At 52.6% G+C, this 24,620-nt stretch overlaps 3 protein-coding genes across 15 annotated transcripts in view; 2 read left to right on the forward strand and 1 right to left on the reverse strand.

Annotated features, from left to right (window-relative positions):
- Nucleotides 1–7,244, forward strand: part of LOC120950590 (putative transcription factor capicua) — a 53,741-nt gene extending 46,497 nt beyond the window's left edge. For 11 of the 12 annotated variants that reach the window (XM_040368745.2, XM_040368746.2, XM_040368748.2 and 8 more), the window contains exons 13-18: nt 772–1,511; nt 1,609–1,760; nt 1,823–1,963; nt 2,048–2,280; nt 2,396–2,534; nt 2,628–7,244. In XM_040368745.2, coding sequence (XP_040224679.2) covers nt 772–1,511; nt 1,609–1,760; nt 1,823–1,963; nt 2,048–2,280; nt 2,396–2,534; nt 2,628–2,743 — 1,521 coding nt within the window. In that variant the 3' untranslated portion in view covers nt 2,744–7,244. The remainder of the gene's footprint in view (nt 1–771; nt 1,512–1,608; nt 1,761–1,822; nt 1,964–2,047; nt 2,281–2,395; nt 2,535–2,627) is intronic. The other variant, XM_040368749.2, reaches the window with a different exon arrangement.
- A 435-nt stretch (nt 7,245–7,679) lies between these two features.
- On the forward strand, nt 7,680–14,585 carry LOC120953346 (SWI/SNF complex subunit SMARCC2). 2 transcript variants are annotated; one of them, XM_040373180.2, is made up of 6 exons: nt 7,680–8,202; nt 8,683–8,802; nt 8,897–11,038; nt 11,116–11,419; nt 11,707–12,501; nt 12,630–14,585. In XM_040373180.2, the coding sequence occupies exons 1-6, from the start codon at nt 8,080–8,082 to the stop codon at nt 13,397–13,399; spliced, it is 4,254 nt and encodes a 1,417-aa protein (XP_040229114.2). In that variant the 5' UTR covers nt 7,680–8,079; the 3' UTR covers nt 13,400–14,585. The 2 variants fall into 2 exon arrangements, with proteins under 2 accessions (XP_040229114.2, XP_049461949.1); XM_049605992.1 differs by having other exon boundaries at nt 11,773–12,501.
- A 2,004-nt stretch (nt 14,586–16,589) lies between these two features.
- Nucleotides 16,590–24,348, reverse strand: LOC120953345 (uncharacterized). The gene is made up of 6 exons (XM_040373179.2): nt 22,658–24,348; nt 17,481–22,575; nt 17,297–17,396; nt 17,107–17,187; nt 16,901–17,025; nt 16,590–16,818 (listed from the first exon to the last, which is right to left on the reverse strand). Exons 1-6 carry the CDS (start codon nt 22,923–22,925, stop codon nt 16,695–16,697), a joined length of 5,793 nt encoding a protein of 1,930 aa, XP_040229113.2. The 5' UTR covers nt 22,926–24,348; the 3' UTR covers nt 16,590–16,694.
- Between the last annotated feature and the right edge of the window lie 272 nt (nt 24,349–24,620).

Here is a 24,620-nt window from a genome sequence, read left to right on the forward strand (position 1 = left end):
CCGCTTGATTGCTCTTCTTTCTTTTTTGGCTCCGTTGAGCCTTTCTCCACACAGTCTCTCAAGCTCCTTTAAAGTATTGTTTTTTTTTTTCGCTTTTTGGTTGTACTACTAGCCTAGCCTCCTGTGACTAACGGTTCTTCCAACTTACACATACTTACTTACTTCTCTCAATTCCAGTTTGCCCTAGTCCTTCCCGATCACCAACAGTTTACGCTGACCGATCGCTCTAAGATTTCGTTCGCGAATCTTGCCACGGCGACCATTAAACCGGCCCAGGGCAACACTATCTTTGCCGCCGTCCCCTCCCCCTCGTCCTCCTCCGCATCCCCTTCCTCTTCGTCTACCACCACCGTCGCATTTGCACTAACACCGTCGCCATCCTGTTCCGCATCCGCTACTACTATCACTGGCGCATTGCGGCCAGCCGGCAGCAACGGAACCATCCAGCCGCCGACGGTGGCTCACGTGAAACTAACCAACATCCTTCCGACAACAGTAACACCACCTACTTCATCATCCACCTCTTCATCATGTTCCAACACCTTCACCACCACATCACATTCTTCTTCTTCTTGGTCGTCGTCGTCCTCGGCGTCGTCGGCGTCGTCGTCGTCGAGTGTGCTAATCAAAACGCAGTCGGCAACGGGCGCAATCGTGCCGAATGGTATTGGGGCTACCAACGCTGACAGTGGTGGTGGCATTGGTGGTGGTGGTGGTACTACTACTACGATAAACGCGTCCATTCCCGTACAATATTTGATCCAAGGCAAGATACCGAATCTTCTCATCTCCACAACACAGGGCTACCCGGCACAGATTCAGCAGTCGCCGCATCACCATCCGCAGCAGCAGTACGCCACGATCAAGCAGGAACCGCCGGAATCGCCCGGCGCGAAACACTTGCTACCGGTAACGCCCACATCCAACACTGCCGGATCGGTGTACGGTAGTAACAGCAACAGTGGTGGTGGTGGTGGCTCTACTGTGCCCTCCGGTGGTAGCAGTGGTAACGAACGGGACGCTTCCAATGAGGAGGAGGACATGGAAGAAGATTACGGCGAGGGCGGCGATGGTGGCACAGCGGATGCAGCAGCTGCTGCAGAGAGCAAACAGTTCATTCTGGCACCGACGCCGGCGCAACTAGGTCGCGCTCCGTTACAGCGGCGTCAGATGAGCAGCGGCGGCTGCAACAGCAACAGCAACAGTAACAGTGGTATGTTGCAATCGGAGCAGCAGCAATCGGCGGGTAGCAACAATGGTAGTATCACCCAGCAACAGCAGCAGCAGCAGCAGCAGACACCGATGGAGGATGACGGTGGTGATGATACGGCGAACACGTCGAACGAACAAAACAGCCACCACGCGCATCATCAACACCATCAGCACGCCTCGATGCCGTCCGCCCTGCCGACACCGACGTCCGCCTCCATGGAGGACTACCACAGCCAGATCTCGCCGTCCACCGCTAAGAAAGCCTTCTTTCGCAAGGCGAAGCCCGATGATATGGATAAGTAAGTTGTATTGCACAGCGCTCTGGCTGACGGTATGCGTGAGCGTTTGTTTTCAGTGACTGACCCCGAACCATTCCAATTGTCTTGCTTTACTCAGCGTTCTGCGACAGGTTGACTTTGAGAAAAAGTTTAAAACACTACCCCAGTTCAAGCCGGAAGATTGTCACTCACCCAGTGCCATTATGGCGTCGTCACCACGTGTGTTCACGCAAAACTATCGTAAAAAGCAAACCACGACTCACAAAACGCGTAAGTATTATTACACCCAGCGCCAGTTGCATCAAGTAAAAAAACTCTGCTTTCGCTTACAGTGGTGCCGGATGAAGATCAGCATAACAATCTGCATTCGGATGGCAGTGCGCCTCCGCTGTCCAGTACTGCCACCCCGTCCAGCTCGTACGTGATCGGGAATCGATTCTTCGGACCGGATTTCAACATGGAACAGTACAAAGGTACTGTACTGAATCAACTGAGCTCTCCCTCCTTCCAATTGGCATCCACTGAAAGAGCCCCTTTACTACACGTTTCACTTTCAGAAATGTCGGCAGAAATGGGCCGGGGAGCGGTGGGAACTGGCGCCGGAATGGGCGGCGGTCCCGGTGCTGACGATCGTTCGCCCCGAACGCCCAAAACGCCGTCGCAACGGTCGGTCAATTCGGCGGAAGAAAAGGGTCACCGGAAGATACTCGAGCAGCGGCGCAACCTGGTGGTGCAGCTGTTCAACGAGCACGGAATGTTTCCGTCAACGCACGCCACCAACAGCTTTCAGGTGCGTTATCTCGCTTGCTTTCGGGTTGGGCTTTGGTTGGGCCGCGCCTCCGCGCTCTGTCTAGCCTCTAATATTCTCGATACGGTTTTTATGTGTCCGTTTTTCCACCCCACAGTTGGCACACAGCGACATATTTCCGAACAAGCAGAGCCTGCAGCTGAAAATACGCGAAGTGCGCCAGAAATCGATGGCCCAGCAGCCAGGTTTTACGCCACAGTCCGCTGGTCCGATCACTCCGACCGAAATTAGCGGTGGTAAGTTCGACCAGCCTGTGTGACGTTACCGCACGAGACGGCAACAGTTTTACCCACGAAAACGTGCTTTCCCTCCTTTCGGTGGTGTTTTAGGTCAGTCCGATAGCAACCAGCAACATTCGTTGTTGCATCAGCAGCAGCAGCAGCAGCATACTCAACAGACACAGCTTCACCATCAACAGCAGCAACAGGAGCACAGCATCAACTAACTCTACTCGATAGTGTGTCGGACGATAGGCTTTAACAGTTTAACAGTTAAAGGTAAGAGCCCAGAAAAATAGCTGACGAGCTGGTTTCCTCGCGTTACGAATGGGATGACAAATAGTAAACACGAATACACGATATCATCAAAATACAAATCATCAATTACAAATTAGCGGGAATGATACAACAAAGCGAGGGGAAGCGAAGGAATAGAGAGAGAATAACAAGAGAAAGGTGATAGTGGTAGGTGGTAAAAATTTAAGCTGCTAAAAGTGAACGAAGTAATATTGTGTGTAAAGAGATGCCAGCGCGCTCACCACACATTTGCGTTTTGTTTCGTGTTCTTGCGCATACAACCTTCACTTTCCAAACGGCAAAGCAAAGGTTTGAGCGCGGACAAAAATGTTCTTCCGTTTAGCGATTAATGAATTGCCAGAGTTATATTATAGCAAAAGCAGCAAGCAAGTTGGTTGGTTGGTTACGAACTTTAAGAAACGAGAGAAAAAAACGATTTATATCGCAAACGATGAAGTAAAACTTCATATCCGAGTAGCAAACTTCTTCTTAACTATATACAAAAACAATAACACTCTTTTTCCCGCAATCAATGCCAATACCATAACGCTCTACAATAGCCCCCAATTAATATAATCATCCTTACAGCAATAATAGTGTCGCCATTCCTCCTGCTATATAGTTGCGTTATACAGCATAGGACCTCATCATACGTACGACAGATCGCAGTTACATACGACTGGAGCGGAAGCAAACATTTATCGCTATTTTTTGTTCTTCTTCTTCCTCTGTTTTACGTACTGCAAACAAATCATCTACAAAACACACATTCGCACACACGCATACAATAGCTTTATGTTAGGGAGCTTCTTAAGTACGTCGTTTCTTATTTGTATCCTTGACTAAGAGCTGCAGATTGATGTGTAAAGAGAGAAGTAAAGCGCACGCACGCAAGATGTTGCAACCGAATGTGTCTGTTCGTAGGCACTGCTCCCTTGCAGGGACAGTTTCGTGGAACAAGCAGATTCCTTATTAGCTCTTGTTTGTTTAGAGAGGACTCCGGTTTATTGTTTTCGTTTATTCTTTATAGTCTATGCTTACGACGCCGCAGCCGGCAGCAACAATCGCACTTGATGTGTGATTGTTCTCAGTGCGCGGTGGGCAAAAGTGTACAAAGCAAGCAGCAAGATCGTGATGATGATGATGATGATGTTAATTGTGTAAATTTACGTTCTGTGAAGAAGTTGTTTGCGTGTGTGTGTAACGCCACACCGAATGTGATGTAGTAGATGTGTAAAGCAGATTATAGAAAACAATTGCAACAATATGCTATGCTGTACATAAAAGAAAGTATATCATCCAAAATGACAAGTAGCAATCATGTTTCTATAATTGATTACGAGTAACTTGAAGCAAGCCGTTCAATTGAATGAAAGCAAAGGAATGGAACGAAAGTACTCACAAATCGTCGTAAACCACGTACACACTTTTCGTGTAGACGGGGAAGACAGCCAGCCAAGCCAGCGCGCGGGAGGATCTATCCGGTGATTTTAGTTTTAGTAAATCCCTATCAAAAAGGTATAGAGAAAGAGCAAACGCGTTCTATAAAAAGAAGTTATTTTCTCCCGATTATTATCTTAAGTTAGGAAGAAAAAGATGTCGGGGAAGATAGAAACGAAAGAGATATGCATAGAGAGGGCTATGGAGCAATATATGATATCAGTGCAAGCGTGCACGACACATCTGGTTGCTAACAGCAACCGAAAGAGGGTGAACGTGGTCGCGTGTTTGTATATACTGGACATCACGGGAACACATGTGATGTGTGTGAGTGTTTGTGTGTGTTTGGATCCCTTTTAGCGTCTTTTCCCCCCTCCATGGAATGAACTTGATTAGAAACAGCAACAAAAGTATGTGGTATTTGTATTAATGAATTGGATGACAGAAACAGAACAACCCTATAAAAAAGTGCCCGCCATTATTGTTTCCATTGTTTTCACACAATTGGTATATCACACATTGTTTGTTTGTGGGTGTTTAACAAGCAAAAGTACAACAAATATACTGATCGTAGTGAAATTTGCTGAAATATAGTAAATATATGGAGCGCAGCTTTTCCGTTAGTTCGTCCTGTGTGTGTGTGTGTGTGTTTTTGATAATGAAATTAGAGGAAATGGCGTACGTGTGTGCACTTTTGTAACCGAGGTATTTTGCCTTTGATGAATTGATACCAGGCACTGTAAGAAGAAAACAAGTAAGATAAGCAGGAAACGCTGTATAGAGGGCGTGAAAAGCGACCAGAGGAAGGAGAAATGCTTGTTTTTGTAAGTTACATTTCTATGATTTATTACTTTTCGGGTTTCATCAAACCAATCATACAGAAAGAGTACAAACGTATTTGTTTACATAATGAACTAAATTATTCCATCCAAATTTGATCGATTTTATCGATACCTTCTGGTTCTGGTTATACTTTTTCGTATTAGTTTCGCATTGCGCATTTGACTTGTTAATCCTTTGTTCCTTTTTTCTCTGTTCTCTTTTGTGTTGCTACTCTTTAGTTGTCTCTTTACCTTCAAACCATTTTGCTTAATATTGACAACAGTTGGATTGTTCGTGTCGGAAATGGCTCCCTACCCTCAGTTAGAATGCGCTCTCGTTTTTACATAAAAGTGCAAACATAAAGATATAATCTTAAAGATAAAAACACACACACACGCACCCGCACACACAAACCCAATCCGACACGCTTTTTGGTGGGCCATACGGAGGAAAATGGAACATGTGTTTTTCTCTCTCCGGGTTTATTGATAAACACACACAACACGACGCGTGCACTGCTGTGTTGCACGTTTGTTTCTTTTTAATTAGTAGCGTAAGATCGATAGAAGAGAAATTAAGCTGATAAAACCACACAGGACACAGATAGACAAAGGCTTGTTATGAGCGAAAGAAGTGGCCGGTGGCAAGAGGAACTGCACGTTTGTTTTATCTGTTCTGTTTTTAAATTCAATTGAGATAAAGTAAAGCCACGGAAGCAATTGAAATTGCAAAGCGTGAATGTATTGGTGGAAAAAAAGGAAACAGGCTGAAAAAGGGGGAGCAGCAACAAACACAAATGCGCGTGATTGTGTGCCCCTGCATTGTGTAGTATGCATTATTGACACATCAAGAAGAAAAAATACAGGATAATGAATGATATGTGTAAAGTGTGTGTCTGTGTGTAGAGGTAAACCGCCATTAGCTGTTAGCGGAAAGATGCGATGCGGAAACAAACCACACAGCAAAAGTAATTCTAGTAAACGAGTGAGCTAATAGCAAACCCCCCCTTCAGTAGTTGTGCAATTAGGATATAAGAAGGACACACCACAAAATGAAGCTGCATTGTGAAAAGAATTATCATATTGTATATGATTGATTTATAGTAGAAAGCATAATTACTATCTAGCGACAGAGCATGGGCCAGAGCGGTTGAACATATACGATAATACGATGGTACATTTGTTGAACGAGAATGTGTGTGGTGCGGGGGGCAAAATCGCATATTAGCCAAACAAACACTCCCAGCACCCAGCACAAGTCTACATCATCATTCTCCTAATCCCATCATTCACGCCCCATCCTCCTATCCCCTATCCCATACATTAAGCAACGTTCGGAAAAATTAGGAAAATCACATTTACAATTATACTCTTCTCTACTCGTTCCACGCAATGTGTGGACGGGGTGGGGGCGGATGGGGGGTATATGTTGTGTGTTAGAAATGTAGGTTTGATGGAAGCCACCGTGGCCACACACGCACACCCATACACATAGAGACACAACAAACGGGCGACAATGCTCTGATGATGATGATGATGATGATGATGTGCTAACATAAACAAAAACGAACGAATTTCTAAAGTTTTCCTCTTCTCTAACTCACGATGCAAACAAACAGACAAACAAACTGGAATGTTGTATACACAGACACACAAACAAACAAACAAACAAACAAACATGAACGAGCAAGTGAGAGATGCATTATATACATAATAATAGTGGAAATGAAATGACAAAATGATCACACAAATTAAATGGTAAATTAGAAGAAGAAAATATGATAAAACAACAAACAAACAAACAAACAAACAATGTTAAAATGCCTGTAGGGCGACCTGAGAAATGTAAACATTTGATATACAACAAAATGCGCACTCGCTAACTGATAAAAAAAAGAAAGAGAGGGAAAGAAAGAGGGTATAAACAAATGATAGCATTGAAGCATAGAATTCCAACGCAGAAGCCGCGCAGCAGCACACTCTCCTCTTTATGTTACGGAGTGTTGTGGCTCTAGTAGTGACAATTTGAGGAAAAAAAGTCCAACAAAATAACATATTTTTACCCCAAAACAAAAATGGAAAGAAAAGGTTTGTGTTAGTAGTTAAAGTCGAGAGGCCAGGTGCAAGTGACACAAAAAAAAACTTCCAAATACACAAATGTTGAAGAAAAGTTGTTTTGGTGCGTTGTGTTTGTTTGCTTGCATGCATTGCTTTTAGCTGGGTTGTGTTGGCACGGTTCGGGGTGCAGTTTTGGCGCCGTCTTTGCGTAATTCTAATATTGAACTATCCTTTTCACCTTTGAACGGGGCTCTAATTTTTCCGATTCACAGCACTTCACTCGAGAGTCGTTTGTGATACTATTCGGTAACGGAACTTTCACACGTTCCTTTAAAAAGTGGTGAAATATTGCACGTGTGGAAATATTTCATCCTTCATCGACTTGAAATATTTCAACTACAATATTTGTCGACTTTCATTTTATTGACGATTTTTTTTTCCTTTTTTAGAAACGAACATTACGAACGTAATTTATGTGAGTTATTATTTACCTGCTGTTGCTCGTACTGCTTGGTGCATATTGGGTCGTACACTCTCTATTTTTATTTTCCACAGCCCATCCAGCGTCAGGGCTGTCAGACAATGTCGACATTCGTTCCACTGCACTAAAATTTTGGCGTCCTGTCAGCTTTCATCGCGAACATCGAAACGAATGGGCAAAAAACCTCGAAGAAAAACGCCTCTGTCCGCAGGAAAAGCGAACAATTTCTAGTTCAATCGTGTTGTTGTGCAGAATTTTTACATGTTTTTGTATCGCGTGCGTTATCAGACGTCCGATAAAAAGTGATTGTGCGCGGGGCGGGCATATTACCATTCGCTAATAATCGTCGTGCAGTGTTCGTCAGCTACGAGCGTCATCGTCGTGCAGGGTAGGGTGCAGCAAAGAAGCGGTCCCCATCATCATCAACGTAGTAAACAGCGTACTGACCCAGTCGCTGGAAAACCCCATGGAAATGGTGTCTCTGGGGCCGAAAAAGGATGGAAATCCTAATGCCGAATTCTTCACTGCACCGGAAACACTGCAGAACTTCGAAACGGTGCGGCTGTGGTTGCAGAAACACTTCAAGAAGGTAAGAGTTTTTTTTGTTCGCTGTGTATTGTGTCCAGTGAGGTGAGCCATTTTGTGTGTTGAAAATGTACGGCGCGCGGGTGCTGCAGTTGTGGCAAGTAATTTGCGCTTTTGCGCCTGTGTTGCTACTGTTGTGCTTGGTTAATGCGGCGTGCCAAGGGAGCGATTCATTCGATGGGAGCAGAAAAATGTGGCAGCAAAGTGCAAAACGGGCGATATTTCATTGCAAAAAGGGTCGTTAGTTTGTGGAGGGATGTAGGTGGAGGTAGGTGGAAGGGGCAAGAATACCGGGTTCGCAGCAGGCTTGGGTAACACAAGCTGTCAAGGGGCAGTAAACCCTTAGCATCGCAAACATTCAAACCCTTGCGGTTCAGTACAGTGTTGTTGTTGTTTTTGTTGAAATGTTTTTAATAATTATTAATGATAGTTTGTGATTAAGGATGGTTTTTAATAATTAATAATGCTTTTCCATTTATATTAGTTTCTTGCACCAGATCCACCGACAAAGGAATCTTTGGCCCATTTAATTATACAATTCATTCAGTATCAGGAAGCGAAGCTTGGGAAAAACTCTCAAGATCCACCAACAACGCGTTTACCGGTAAGTGGAGTGGACCGTTTTTAGATGCTTGTTTCACTTACAAACAACACAGCATGGTGACCTTCTATCTCGTTCACTCTTTCCGCTTCCGTAGATACGATGCTTCATGGATTTCAAACCGGGCGGTGCCCTCTGCCACATACTTTCCACTATGTACCGCTACAAGGCGGAGCAGCGCTGGCGCAAGTTCGATTTCACCGTCAACAAAAACCCGATGCGCAAGGACCCGATCGGGCAGATGGTACTGGACATCGAGACGGCACTGATCGAGGCGGAATGCATGCGCCTGCCGATCGTGTACATCCGCCCGGAGGTGGACCGTGCGACGGCGAACAAAATCACCGACATCGTGACGAACCATCAGGGCGAAATAACGGCCGATGAGGAGGAGGCCACGCACATCATCTATCCGGTGATTGATCCGCTGCCGGAGGATTACGCGCGGCCCACGTTCCGGCGCGATAAGCACGTGATGATCCACTGGTACTACTTCCCGGAGTCGTACGACACTTGGGTGCCGAATTCGTTCGACCTGCCCGACAACATCCCGGAGAGTCCACCGTCGCCGGCCGAGCGCTGGCGCGTGTCCGCCTCGTGGGTGATCGATCTGGACGAGTACAACGAGTGGATGTCGGAGGAGGACTACGAGGTGGACGAGGGGGGACGCAAGAAGGTGCACCCGCACCGGCTCGGCGTCGAGGATTTGATCTCGAGCGTGGCCGGCGGCGGTGGCGGTGGGGCCGGCTCGGAAGATAAGGTAAAGAAAACGCCCAAGGTGGTCAACTCGAAGCGCAAACGGTCGCCCTCGCCGGCTGCCGGCAAGGGTGGCAAGCGGAAGAGCTACCGTTCGCCGGCCGCTTCGTCCGCTGCCTCCTCCTTCCAGAAGAAGCCGCGCGCGGACGACGAAGAGTCGGAGGATCTCACCAAGGACATGGAGGATCCGGCGCCGGAAACGAACATTACCGAGGTGAAGCCGAACATGGGCAGCTCGGGCGCGTCGGGCCCGGCTACGCCGCAGCCCAAGCGCGACCCGGACATGATGCCGATGAAGTACGCCACCGTGACCGATCTGGACGACGAGATGGGCATGAATGCGGGCGGCGCTGGTGGCAGTGGTGCGGGCGGTGGCGGTGGCAGCGGCGGATCCGGAGCGGGCGTGGGCGGTGGCGACGACAGCCAGGCGGGCAAGACGAGCGACAGCAGCAACACGCAGGACTTCCCGACCGGCAGCAAGGACGATCTGGAGGACAACGTGACGGAACAGACGCACCACATCATCGTGCCGTCCTACTCGGCCTGGTTCGACTACAACTCCATCCACGTGGTGGAGAAGCGCGCCCTGCCCGAGTTCTTCAACGGGAAGAACAAGTCGAAGACGCCCGAAATTTACATGGCCTACCGGAACTTCATGATCGACACGTACCGGCTCAATCCGACCGAGTATCTGACCAGCACGGCCTGCCGCCGCAATCTGGCCGGCGACGTGTGCGCGATCATGCGCGTGCACGCGTTCCTCGAGCAGTGGGGCCTGATCAACTATCAGATCGATGCCGATTCCCGGCCGACGCCGATGGGCCCACCGCCGACCTCCCACTTCCACGTGCTGAGCGACACGCCGTCCGGGCTGCAGCCGATCAATCCGCCCAAGACGGCACAACCGTCCGCGGCGAAGAACTTGCTCGACCTAGACAAGAAGGGGACCGTGCTGGGCGAGAAGAAGGACGAGCTGGCACCGGGTGCGGTGGCGGCGGCGGCGGGCGCCAACGGTGGTGCCGCGCCACTGATCGGCCCGGACGGTATCAAGGTGGAGCAGGGTCTCGTGCCAACGGCCGACCCGAACGGCCAGTTCGGCCTGCGGTTGGACCAGTACGCGAAGAAACCGGCCGCGATGCGCAACAAGACGGCGGCCAGCATGACGCGCGAGTGGACGGAGCAGGAGACGCTGCTGCTGCTCGAGGGGCTGGAGATGTACAAGGACGATTGGAACAAGGTGTGCGAGCACGTCGGGTCGCGCACGCAGGACGAGTGCATCCTGCACTTTCTGCGGCTGCCGATCGAGGATCCGTACCTGGAGGATGACAACACGTTCCTCGGCCCGCTCTCGTACCAGCCGATCCCGTTCAGCAAGGCGGGCAATCCGATCATGTCGACCGTGGCGTTTTTGGCCTCGGTGGTCGACCCGCGTATCGCGGCCAGCGCGGCCAAGGCGGCGATGGAAGAGTTTGCCGCAATCAAGGTAAAACGGGAGCGCCAAATTGCCACCTTGACCAGCGGCAAAGAAATAATACGGCTCTTTGGTGTTGTGTGTTTCAGGATGAGGTGCCCGCTTCCATGATGGACGCACACCTGAAGAACGTGGAGAAATCGAGCTTCGGTGGAAAGTTCGATCCGAATGCGGGGCTGGCAAGCAGCGGTATTGCTGGCACGGGCGCTGAAAAGGACAAGGAGGACGAGTCGGCGGACGGCAAAACACCGGCAAGCGGTGGAGCGTCCTCGGCAACGTCTGCTGCTGCAGGTGGTTCCGGGGCAGCGGCCGCTGCGTCGACCCCTGCCACTCCGACCCCGCCAGCTGGCGACGTGGAGATGAAGGATGTTTCGAAGAAGGATGATGCCGCCGGTAAGTTGCAATCGGTTCAATCTAGTAGGCTAGTAGCAACGTGCAACCAAATCGGGCTAGTGCTGCTTAGATCGTACGTGGCAAGACGTGTTTGTGTTACTATTTTAATACTTACTGCTTTTCTATCCTCCTCTCCCATCGGCATTTGCATGCAACATCCTTTCTCCTTCTTTTTGCTCTTTATCTTCCTCTTTCTCTCTCTCTCCCTTATTCGTTCCCTGTTCCGTTTTGGTTCATTAACGTATGACAAAAAAAAAATGTTCTGAAACTGAATGGTAATGCTTTAGACAAAGAAAAATCTTCCGATGAGACAACCACTGCTACTAAATCGCCTGATTCCGATGCTACTACAGCGACGCCAGCGGGCGATGCAAACGCCGGCAAACCGCCAGGAGCGGCCAGCGACGCCCCGACCGCCTCCTCAGACGCCCAGAAGGAAAAGGATGGCAAGGATGGTAAAGATGCTGGTACACCCTCGTCGACAGGCACGGATGGCGCGGCAAAGGAGAACGGCGGCTCCACCGATCCGAAGCTGTTCAACGAGGGCAATCTGCAGGCGGCAGCAGCGGCTGCCCTGGCCGCTGCCGCAGTGAAGGCGAAGCATCTGGCCGCGGTCGAGGAGCGCAAGATCAAGAGCTTGGTAGCGCTGCTCGTCGAGACGCAGATGAAAAAGCTCGAGATAAAGTTGCGCCACTTCGAGGAGCTGGAGACGACGATGGAGCGCGAACGGGAGGGGCTGGAGTATCAGCGGCAGCAGCTGATACAGGAGCGCCAGCAGTTCCACCTGGAGCAGCTGAAGGCGGCCGAGTTCCGGGCGCGCCAGCAAGCCCACCAGCGCTTCCAGATGGAGCAGGGCCAATGGCAGCAGCAGCAGGCACAAGCGCAAGCGCAGGCACAGGCCCAAGCGCAGGCACAGGCGCAAGCACAGCAACAGCAGCAGCAGCAGCAACAGCAGCCACCCCATGGCCCGGCAGGGTCAGCGTCCGCCGCCTCCACCGTACCGGCGACCACCCACTCGAATGTGCATCCGTCGCAGCAGCAGCCACCGCATCTAGCCGGCGCCACCACCAATCCGGGAGCTAGTGAGTCCGATATTCAAACCCATGCGCACAGTACCACCAGCACGGTAGAAGCACCGCACTAACATTGCGCTCCCAATTTCTTTGCTCTCTCTCTCTTCCCTTTTTCCCCGTCGCCGTTCTTCTTCCAGATCCGCCAAAGCCGCCATCTATCGCTGGTGGCCCGGGGATGGGCCCGGGAGCGCCTGGACCAGTTCATGCAACCAACAACCCGGTTCAGGCGGCAGCAGCAGCAGCAACAGCGGCACCATCAGCACTGCCGGCGACAGCATCCTTACCACCATCGGCCAGCCAAGCACCGCCGGCCGGCATGCCAGCGTCCAACGGTATCCCCCCTCCTACTTCATCCACCCCCAGCTCTACCCAGCCGCCCTCTACGAATCCTACCGACGGCACTACGCCAAATAGTATAATGCCCACGGGCGGACCGGCGGCACCATCCGGGGCGTCTATTCCGCCTCCCTCGCCACACAGCGACCCAGCGGCAGCGGCGGCGGGTGCAGTACCAGCACCTCCCGGAACCGTCGGAATTCCCCCGTTGGGAGCGCCCCCCTCTGGCCCTGGATCGCATCAGCCGTCGGCAGACCAGCAGCAGCAACCCCCGGCAGCGCCAGTGGCGGCACCGGCTCCTACCGAACCCCTGCCCCCAGCACCAGCAGCGCAAACGACGGGAGAAGGAGGAATGCAACCGGCCACGGCAATGGCGATCGCCACCAACCCGTCTCCATCGTCGGACGGGCCGGGAGAGCAGCCGGCAGCACCAGCGACGGCTCCGGACACGACACCGGCGGCGACCGGTGCAAGTGAACAGCAGCAGCAGCAGCAGCAGCAGCATCAACAGGACAGTGGAGCTGCCGGTGAAGGGCCAGTCGGTGGTCCGCCAGCACCGCCACCATCATAACTCCGTAGGAACATCCTCCACCGGAAGCGGCAGCAACAGCAGGAGGGAAACAGCCAGCCCGCGATCAGCAGTCGTGCCGTGGTTGTGCGAGGTCGGGCGCGCGGTGGTGGCGGACGAGCGGCAAGCGAAGGGACGACGGCATCGGGGGCAGCAGCATCACGGTCTGCCCGCCGGCGTGGCAGCTGAAGAGAAAAAGAGGAAGTAAGAGAGGGAGCGAGCGCAGGAAAGAATTATTAGAACACACAGACATAAACACACACACACATACAGATTGTGTACAGAAAATGACTAAAAACACTGCGTTAGCAGCACAGACGAAAGGAATGAATCTTTTGATTAGAGTTAATTAGTCTGGGGCGTAAAATGGGGGGAGCGGGAACTAGATTGCTTGATAAGTGTATGTAGGAAAGCATAAATTGTGACATTCACCTTATCCCCCCGACTGTCCCTCTTTGTCTCACACGCACGCATAGTTGGCACCTCGCTGCCATAGCAACTTGTACTCTCCACGTATCTCCTGTGAATATGTCTCTTCCATGTGTGTGTGTGTGTGTGCAAGTGTTTCTATTTGGAATGCGAGGGTTGCATTTGTGTCCCAAGTTTTGCTGAAGGGTGCAAAGTGTGTGTGTGAGTGTGTCTGTGTTGGAAAAAATGTAATTAACGTCAACCATATGTGTACCGCGCGGAGTATGTCGCCCGTGTCTCACACACGCACACATCCCCAAGATCGATTAGGACAACGTTTTTATGCTGTGCGTTAATGTTATTTAATTTAAACCCCATGGCCCAGCACACCCGCCCCATGCACGGATAGCCGCCTTTGTTTTAGTGGTTCAAAGCACCCGTTTCTTTCGGCCCCACACCAACCACCCAACCAACAACACAACACACGCAAGCAGACGCGCAATGCATAATTTCTTCTTGCGCGCTCTCGTCTTGTACGATATGCGTACGCTCGCGCCTCCCATTGCGCGTGTTTTGTATCGCGTTTCTTTTTTGTTTTGCTATTCCTTCTACCACCATGTCCAGAGTAAGCATAGATGTAATAGTGACGATAACTATATATATATTTTTTTAATGTATGACAAAACAGGAATGGAATAACAGGTACGAATAATAAGCAACACATTATACTTCTAGTAGGTACCACGACACGTGGAACACATGCATTGTTTTTTTTTTTTTTGTCGCGGAATTTTGAGTAGAAAAGGGAAAAGCAGTTTTAGAACAAGCAGACGACAGTGTTGTACACCATTACTACTATAATAATACACAGCTACTTCTCTACAACAGCCACAGCTTCGGTGGCCCTAGGTGCATTAAGCGAATTACGAATAAGTGAATAATAAATTTAAATTCCCTCTATCGGTATAACAAAAACAGCGTGTGTTGCGATTACGGTCTGCCGTCGCTTTGTTACTTTTCATTATCAGGAAAGAGGCAGTCTCTCTCTGGTCAGCGATCGTCTGAATGTAATGTGTCTTTTTTGCCCTCCTTTTCGGAATGTATTCGTAACAGTAGTTGAACAGCAGCATGGCTGAGTTGCTTTTGAGCAAAACACGTAATAATTACTACTGTTTATTGTATCATATCTTGTTGTTTCACAGTCCAAGGAAGGTTGCTGTTGGCTTAGTGTTATTGTATTAGTGTTGTTTTTTTTGTCTGCCCCTCCCCTCCCATACTAATTACTCATTGCCGATCATTCGATCTTTGCTTGCGTTTGCTTTAGAAATATGTGTTTTTGTTTTACCTCAACATATATACCACACGTTAATCGAAACCGTGCACAGTAAGATCGAAACTAAACCACATCTTTTGAAAAGAAATGAACTCCTGTACACAACCCATTTCGACATTTTGCCAACACAAAACACCTAAAGACGCTTTCGTTCTTCAGTTACTCAGTTAACTCGCTCCTGCCCCCTTGTTTGACAATATCTCTTACTTGCGTATCGACGGTGTTAGCACACCCAAACTTTGCCCTTTTGAAGGCAGCGCGCTTTCACGACAAGACCAAACGAAACCTAATCGAACATATACGGCGTCGTATCATCCAACACCGTTGTGGTGGAGATCGATTTCGAACGTGCGCATACTAACCAGGGCACGTTTTTAATAGTTTGAAAACGTATTTCCACTCCCCTTCTTTCCACCTTACAGGGTTTCACACTTTATCTCAAGACCGCGGGACCTCTTCCCGAATCTGTCTTAGCCAAAGCCAAGATTGCGGTATGATGCTTGAAATCGTTGATGATACCTGAATTCATCGGATGCAATGCTGAATCTGCGGCACATTTCTCGAAACACACTGGTCCGCGCCGAGGACATGCGGTCGAATATTTTTTTACACGGATAACCTTTGTGTACATCAGTCTATTAGAAACACTCAATTATCCTTTTCGTTTTTTTAACCAAAAAAAGACAATTTAATAAAATGAGTGAATGCATATTTGTTTAATTAAAATATTTACAAATGTTAAGAAAGTAGTTTGAACTGTTTAAATAATCTTTTCTGGTAAAAACACGAAAAAATAATTCACTGTTTTCAGTACACTGATGTACACAAAGGTTATCCGTGTAAAAAAATATTCGACCGCATGTCCTCGGCGCGGACCAGTGTGTTTCGAGAAATGTGCCGCAGATTCAGCATTGCATCCGATGAATTCAGGTATCATCAACGTTTTCAAGCATCATACCGCAGTCTTGGCTTTGGCTAAGACAGATTCGGGAAGGGGTCCCGTGGTCTTGAGATAAAGTGTGAAACCCTGTATGAGCAATGACTTATCACACTAGAGGCTGGTAATATTTTACGTTGCTTTACACGTGAAACTAAATTATAACGATATTGCCTGATTGTTGCTTCCGATTCCCGCTAGGATTACGCATCACCTACTTATACCTACACCAATAAGGTATAAGGTTGGATACCGTTTCCGGGGCGATGTGGGACGACGGGCCATTGAGGCTAGGAAAAGCGCCTTGCAGCAGGAAGCTAGTGCAGAAAGCAATCCGCATTCGTTGGCATTGCTAACGATTCTTCTTCCTCTTCCTCCTCCTCTTCTTCATCCTCCTGTTCTTCTTCTTCTTCTTCTTCTTCTTCACCCTCCCCCTCCTCCTCTTCCTCCTCAACCTCTTCACCGACAGCTGTTGTGGGTGGCTCTTCCGTACCAGTACCATCGCCACCCTCGCCGTCGAGCGTCGTCTCGTCCAGGTGGGCTACGACCAGGGGCAGTGCGGCGGTGTAGTGATACTGCCGCGGCCCATCCACCGGCGTGCTGCTGCTGGTGCGCGGCTGTCAAATGCTGTAGTCCTTGTTGAAGTTGACCTCGATGTCGACGCGACAGATCGGACAGTGCTTGTTCGTCACCAGCCACTGGTCGACACAGTCCTTGTGGAACAGGTGCATACAAGGGAGGCGGCTGGGAATGGGCAGAGGAACACAAGTTAGAGCCATTTGCTGGCACGCAAAACCTGCACACTGTACACTGCAGCGGCACTCACCGAACGTCATTATCAATTTCGAACTGCGACAGACAGATCGTACACTTTTCGCTGTCCTCGTCCGTCTCGCTGGCGCGCCTTAACCGTTTGTACTTGTGCGGGAACGTGTGTGTTTCGATCATTTCCTGTGCGGAAGAGGGAAGGAAGTTGGTCGTTATTAGAGCAGCTCCCTTTCCAATGTGCGGCCACCACCGTAAAACACTTACCTGCGTGGCACCCCGACTGGTGCAGGAGTCTTCCATGACACGCACGAACCGATTCAAGCTGGACAGCAAGCTGGGCCGGAACTGCATATGTGTGTGTGTGTATAAAAATAGGGAAAAACGAAAACCTTTGTGAACACATCTGCACACCTACAACGGCCATCGGACCGATCTGGCACCAACGCCCACTTACCCCAATGCTGAACTGGATTTCCGAATGGCTTCCGAGGAAGTTGCCCTGCGTCGGTATGTGATGGTACATGTGATGATGCACGTGCTGATGATCGTTTCGCCTGTCGGGGGGTGGGGGAAAGAGTAGAACACACATAGTACTTTCTAGTTCTATAGCCCAAGAGCCCATGGTAGCTAACACTTACCGGAACAGATAGTTTGCATCGCTGGCAACACGCCGCAGCGGACGATGCACGCGCAGATTCAGCCCCTGGTCGGCCGACGGGGCCGGGTTCGTGCGCGGATGCGTGTTGTGCAGGCTCGCGTAGTACCGATTGTACGGTGACATCGTGTTGGTGCGCACGGAGATCGGAAAGCGAACGTAGTCGGTGGTGCCGTCGTTGCCGGTGGCGCCACCGCTGCCGCCTGCCGCGCCGCTGCTATCCGTTGCGGACGGCGGGATCGATGACGGAGGCGGTGGCGGTGGTTGACCCCGTGTGGCACCGGCCGTACTGGTGGCGGACGAGCCAGCGCCGTGGAAATGCCGATGATGGACAATGTTGTGGCGGGGGCAGCTAGCCGGAGGAACTTCTTGCTGATGTGTCCGGTGCTGCTGATCCGAGGAAGAGGAAGTGGTGGAGTGGGCATTGCTGCTGCCCGCGGCAGTTCCAGCGGTTCCCGGCACAACGACGGCCGCCACCAGCGGATACATCCCGTCGTAGTGTGCGCCCCGCGCGCTGTAGCTCGTCATCGGGGCCACCCGGGAGGAGCGATGCTGAAGGGGCGGTGTCGCGGTCCCGCCGTTCATGGCATCGCCTCCCCCACCGCCGGCCCCATTCACGACGGACATCATGCGGCGCTGCGCTTCCGCCGCCTGATGCTGCCGCAGCCAGAGCGACTCGTGCGGCGCGTACGGGTGGCGCCGCTGGATGACCGTTTCGAGCCGGCGGTGCAGCTGCGACGCCCGCTGCCTGAGCGCGGTGAGGCTTTGGGCCAGGTTGAGCGGGGGCGGTGACACGGACGACATCGCGGGCAGGGGGACGCGTGCGTCGAGCGAGGCGGACGGGCCCCAGCTGCTGCTGCTGCTGCTGCTGCTGCCAGTGCCTTCGGTGAGCGTATGGTGGTAGTGCGCGAAGCCACCCGACCTGAACCCGTCCACCGCGTGTGGTGGTAGGACCGTGGGCGGCGGCAGCGATGGTGGTGGTGGTGGTGGTGGTGGAGGAGGCGGAGGCGGTGGTGGTGCTCTCGATCCTCCGGGCACAGCGGTGCTGGCAGCAGCTGCATTGTTGTTGTGGTCGTTGGTCCGGCGCAGTACCGGCGGTGTCGGGGCGAGCAGCTCCGACGGCAGATGGTGGTGGTGGTGGTCGTCGTCCGGTGCGTCCAGGTCGTGGCAGCTCCCCAGCGGATGACAGCCGGAATAGTCGATCGGACTGTCCGAGCGGGACGGGAAGGACGATGGGGCGTGGTCGCGCCTTCGCACCATCACCAGCGACGAGCCGGCATGGTGGTGGTGGTGGTGGTGGTTCGCCGGTCCGCCGGCACTGTTGCGCCACATGCTGTTCGGCGAGTAGTGCACGTTCAGCGGCCGGCCGTGGCCGTAACCGCCGGCGAAGCTGCCGAGCGATGTGTTGTCAATCACGGAACCGGCCGAGCTGGACCCAGCCGCCCCGGCAGCAGGCAGATCGGTACCGTGCGTCGGCCCTCCACTCCCGTATGGCGGCTGCTCGATGATGTCCTCCTCGTTCGACACCAAATCGACCACATCCGGTGCAATGGCAAGACCAGTGCTGCCACCGCTCACGACGTTGCCCGTCCCGTCCATCTGGCGCTGCTGCTGCTGTTGCTGGGCTCGGGAGGCAGGCGAATAGGAGGTAGATAGAATGGGCGAGGGTGTGATCGTTTGCAGCGCGTGCAGTTGATGGTCCGGTCCCCGCGGGCGCTGACAGTGCACGCACTCCTCCGTCGGGAGGTGATGCGTAGCGTTCGGATGTGGCTGCAGGTAGTGCGGATCGTTCAGCGAGCGGACCAGCATCGGGCAGCGGACACAGCCGCAGTGGCGCATCCCCAGGTCCGTCGGTGCTGCACCCTCCTGGCGCGGGTAATGCCACCGACGGATGTACCCGTGTCTGGCCGCGCTCGCCGCCGAGTAGCTGCTGTGACTGTCCGGTACGCTCGCCAGTGACGATGGAACCCCATCGAGCCGGCGCTCATGTCGACCGGAACCACCGGCGGACGAGCGCGGATTGTGCGCACCGGACGGCGGTGTATTGAGGTGGCGCGAGCGGGAGGAGCTGCTTACCGGCGGTGTGCCGGTACGTACAAAGTGCGTGTTGAGCAGCTTGTGCGCGGAGGACGCTGGAGGGCGCGGTGACCGGTGATCCGTGCCCGAGCTGCGCAAATCGGACGGTGCGGCTAACTCACGCCGGCTGCGCTTGTATTGGAGCGCGTGAATGAGATAGCGGCGCATCACAGAGGTACTGCCGCGTTCCATGCGCAGCCGCCGCAACCAGGCGGAGCGTTCCTGCACCCAGCTCGGACGGACGCCGGAACTGCCGCCGGCGTGCTGCGCGGACCGCACCACCTCCAGATCGGTGTCGTCGTCGTCGTCCGAATCGTTGGTCAGATCGATTGGTTCCGCCCGGGAGGACGGGTGGCGGTTACGGGTGCGCCGCTGGCGTCGTAGCACACCGCTGCTGCTGCTGCCACCATCTCCACCATGCCCACTTGCGCCACCGGCAGCGGTACCGGCCACACCGGACGCCGTGTTGCTGTACGGAGCTTTATTGCCACTCGCTTCGGTCATGCGCTCGATCATGATGACGTCATCGTTGTCATCGCTAATGCTGATGCTGCTCGAATCGGTGATCCAATCGAGCTGCAGATCGGGATGGGGATCCAGCGCCTCCGAACCGAACAGTCGACGGGTGGAGTCGGACGGGTTCGTTTGCTCGTCGTTGCCTGCCGGCGCTTGCGATTCGCCGGCCGGAGTTGCTCCATCCGCCGCTTGACCTCCAGCCCCGACGGAGACCGAACTCGACGCAACCTGCGTTTGCGTGTTGTCCACTGCTAGCGGGTCCATCGCAAAATCGCCCTCCGTATTGCTCTCGCCAACCGCACCAACGTCATCCTCCACGAGAATAACGTCCTCCTCCATGCCTGTTTTGATGTACGCTCCATAACTATCTCCAACGCCGCTGCCGTCGTTACCACCTTCGTCGTCCGTATCGTCGTCGTCCTCATCGTCATCATCATCGTCGTCATCGTCGTCGTCGTCGCTGTAGAACGGAATGCAATTTCTTCGCCTGTTTAGACGACTCGGCACAAACAGCGGACCAGCAGCTGCTTCGCCACGCCTGGGCCGATTCAATCCGCTCGGTCCCGCTTTGGACGGTTCGGTGGACATGGTTGATGGCAATCGTGACGTACCACTGCCGGCGCCAGCATCCGGTGCGTCCGGGGCGCACACCAAACTGAACGATTGTGACACAACGGGTCCTGCGTTGAAGGGCCCGGCAGTATCATCGGCTGCACCGCTATCCATGGTAACTAATGTGTCGTTGTCCAGGGTTACCTTCGCATCCTCCGCCTGCTCCGGTTCGATTTCAACGTTTGGCAGCGGTGGTTTTACATCCACAGGGGCGGCGGCTCCACTACTGTTACAACATTCCGTTGTTGTGGCCGCCACTTCCTGCTTAACTGCAGGCGCACTCTCACTAGCACACTCGGACGGAACTTGTGGTGGTGGTGCGGGATGAGCGGGCAGCTCCTCCGATGGTTCTAATTTCACGATGCCCTGTTTCGTGTCCGGTAACGAAACGGATTCCGTCGATTGGATGACAGAAGATGAAGGAGGTAGAACTGAAGGAGGAGCGGGTGCCATTGCTGCTGCTGCCGGTGCCGGTGTTGATGCAGGAGAGCACGAGCAACACTCACGCTTAATCGGTGGACTGTTTCGCTCCTCCCGATCAGGTCGTTGTGGCGGGCGGGAACATTCCTGACAAAAGCACCCACCACCATCGCCACCACCTCCACTACCGCTGGCAGCATTAGAATCAGTGGCAGTTTCCTGTTTAATCGTAGGCCGACTTGAGGACAGCGCCAGCAAATCGGGTTGCTGTTGAACCCGTCCAAACACGCGAGACGATTCAGCGCTGATGCCGGATCCGCTCGGCATGCCACCATCACCTCCATTGGTGGTCGGACCGTCAACGACACCACCACCACCACCACCACCATTAATGCCCACTTCATAGGGTTCGAGTTTGACTGCGTCCAGCATTTGCAGCGGTGGCTCATCCCGGGTCGGTGTGGGTGGTGTCCGACAACCAAACGCTCCGTTAGGAACTTCCGTCGGTGGTTCCGTTTTAATCGTTGCACCACCACCCGTTGACGTACACGGCTCCGGGACGGTTGTTGGTTCAATTTTTACCCCCACACAGCCGGACGAATCGGAGCGTGGGGCCGGGACCGGGACCGTTGCTTCAGTCGGCCGCTCCCTCGTACAGCTCCCATTGCTGTATCCATTCCAGCAGTTGCTGCTCAGTGCCGGTGGATGGTGCTGCTGCTGCTGTGCATCATCGTCGAGGAACCGTTTGCGAGCGCGTCTTACCTCGCTGCTGGTGGATCTGGGTGGCATGTCGGCGTGATCGTTGGTAGCGTACCCGAACGCCCCCGTGGACGGTGTGTAGCTGCTACCCTGCTGCTGCCGGTAGTGCACCTGATACGGGTGCTGCGTTGGAGTCGGCGCAGGGGTATCATTGACAAAGGTGCGGCCTCCGTGGCTCGCATGTGTGCCGAACGTGCTGCTGCTGTTCGACGACGATGACGACGAGGTGGCCCCGGATTCACCCGGATGAAACTGCCGGTACATCGAGCCGAATCCGCTGTGATTGTGCTTCGAATAGTCGTAGCGGACCCGCGTACGGGACGAGCTGGACACGGACGACGAAGGAAATACTGCGGCCGGTGGGATGGGCATTATCGGGGAGGGCGGTGCTGGCGCTGCGATCGATACGTTCGGGTTGGAACTGCGCAGCGGGTAGTACGACCCTGCTGCACCACCACCGGATCTATCACCTGTTCCGGTTCCGGTTACGGTTCCTCCTCTTCCTCCTTCTCCTTCGCCCCGTTCGCTACGATCGCACATGTACAGACACTCGTCGCCAAAGATGTCCGGCACGGCGTGGGAAAACTCCCGATTAGGACGGGCAACGCGCATCGGGGTGGACGGTGCCGGTGCATAATCGAGCGAATTGCTCCCGCTAGCAAACAGCGATGGTTCGATATCTCCATCGTTCGACCCTGTGGGAAAGGAAGGGGAAAAGCAGTGATTAGTTTGATTATTGGATGAAAGGGTAGGAGTGTGTGAAGCCAGCATATATACCCGGTACTTCCGGCGCAGCGTCCACGTTCGACTGTATGGCCGTGTCGAAGATGTCTCGCAAGCTGTCCACGGTCGATGGAATCGTCGTGTCGAACAGGTTCCCCTCCATCCATTCCGAGGGACATCCCAACGGCGTCGGGGAGCCACCAGCAGCCACAGACAGGTCCGGTGGCACGTAATCATCCTCGCCGTTGCTGCTGGTGGTGGCGGCTGCAGTGATCGAAACACTACCCCCGCCGCCAGCCCCTTCTCCTATCTCCCCGTTCATTCGACTAAGCTACTTCCTACTGCTTCTTTGACCGTCACGCAGTAGTGTTGCGTACGCTTATTTTTAGATAAGCCTTTCCGCTAAAGAGTTCTCTTATTTTAACGTATGACTAAACGGACGCGTGCGGGAATGTCCCCTACGGCTGCACCCAGCAAGCAAACTGGTGTGTCATCTGGATCGCAGTAGCCGTTTCATTCGGCCAACACTTTTCTCCGTTGCCGTTGCTAACGCGCACGCTAGGATGGTGTGCACTCACAGCCATAAAATAAAAACCAAATGTTTCGCCAACAATTTTCCTGCTGGCCGCGGCCCTTGCCCGAGCCAACGACGGCGCCACACACGAAGCTAGAACGTGTCGTAAAATGCACACCCGACACACAGCCTTGCTTGTGGGAAGCGGATTGGAAGCGACACACAGCGCGTTGCAACTACACGGGCCTGCACACACTACACCACTTGCAAGTCCGACGGCAGTCACCTACACGCACGCAGTACGATTTCATCTTCACCGCGCACACTTGCGTGAAGCCCTAGCCCTATGGGGAGCAGCAGGGCGGAATGGCGAACGTTCTTTCACGTATTCTCGGAACTTGGGCGTTAGGGGGTAGGTCGTAAAAAAAAGATTCGGACACAGGTTGTCACAGAATATCGGACCTAGCTCCCCCAACGCAGTCATACACATACACACACACACACTATTACACCACCACTGTGGAAAAGGCATACGAGCACGGAAGTCGGGTGTCTTCTCGCTGCAGCGTATGCGATTATTGGAACGTCAGCTGCAGGGGAGGATTCGTTTAGAGGAAAGCCCCCCTTCTATGACCACAACCAACCAGCAATGGGCGGGGGTCTAAGCAGCTCTCGAAGCACTTGGTTCACTTTTTTATCATATGGGCGCTATGTGTGAGCACCACACGGCTGCAATCGACGGGCAAAGCAGTAATGGTGCGGTGAAGTCATTCGGTTCATATCTTTTACGACGCAAATGCAAATCGCACATATACGGAACACAAACACACAGGATCCACCACCGATAGGGGGACCCCGTCTAGCTCGACATCACAGTACACACACACACACACACACACACACACTCGCATACACTGCAGTTTCTGCGTTCTGCCGTTGTTCTCAAAGTCCGTCGTTCTGTCTTTGGAATTTTGGCCCTTTTTCCCGCAACGATGCAGCGGCGAGGCAGCAGTGCGGGTCGGAAAATCAATCCGCTACGGTGCGGAACGCAACAACCAGAAATGGGTTTCGCTGGAAAACCGAAACACCACCACACTTCAGCCGCGCACGTCCATCGCACATCTGTTCCGAGCTCGCTTTGTTGACGATCATGGCAGGTGAGATGGTAGTGGTGTGCCTACCATCTGTGCAAAGGTGCTTGCAGGGACGGGTATGTTTCGAGTAGCGCTGAATGTACAAACAAGGCAATTTGTCGGATGAATTGTGGTTGTCAGCTTACAAATACTGTTGAAAAAATATTTACACGATGAAAAGGTAACAATTTTCTTTATCATGAGAAAAATCATAAAAATTGTGCAACTGTTTTGGTGTGTACATCGTGTTTCTATGAATCTTGCTCGAAATTTGACAGGATGACAGACGAAGGAAATGAATTTATCCACCAGGTTGGACAATAAACAACAACTGATAATTTTTAATGCTAGAAATAACTGCTAAATACTA

Source organism: Anopheles coluzzii, chromosome 2, assembly GCF_943734685.1.
Source record: "Anopheles coluzzii chromosome 2, AcolN3, whole genome shotgun sequence".
NCBI classification, from domain to species: domain Eukaryota; kingdom Metazoa; phylum Arthropoda; class Insecta; order Diptera; family Culicidae; genus Anopheles; species Anopheles coluzzii.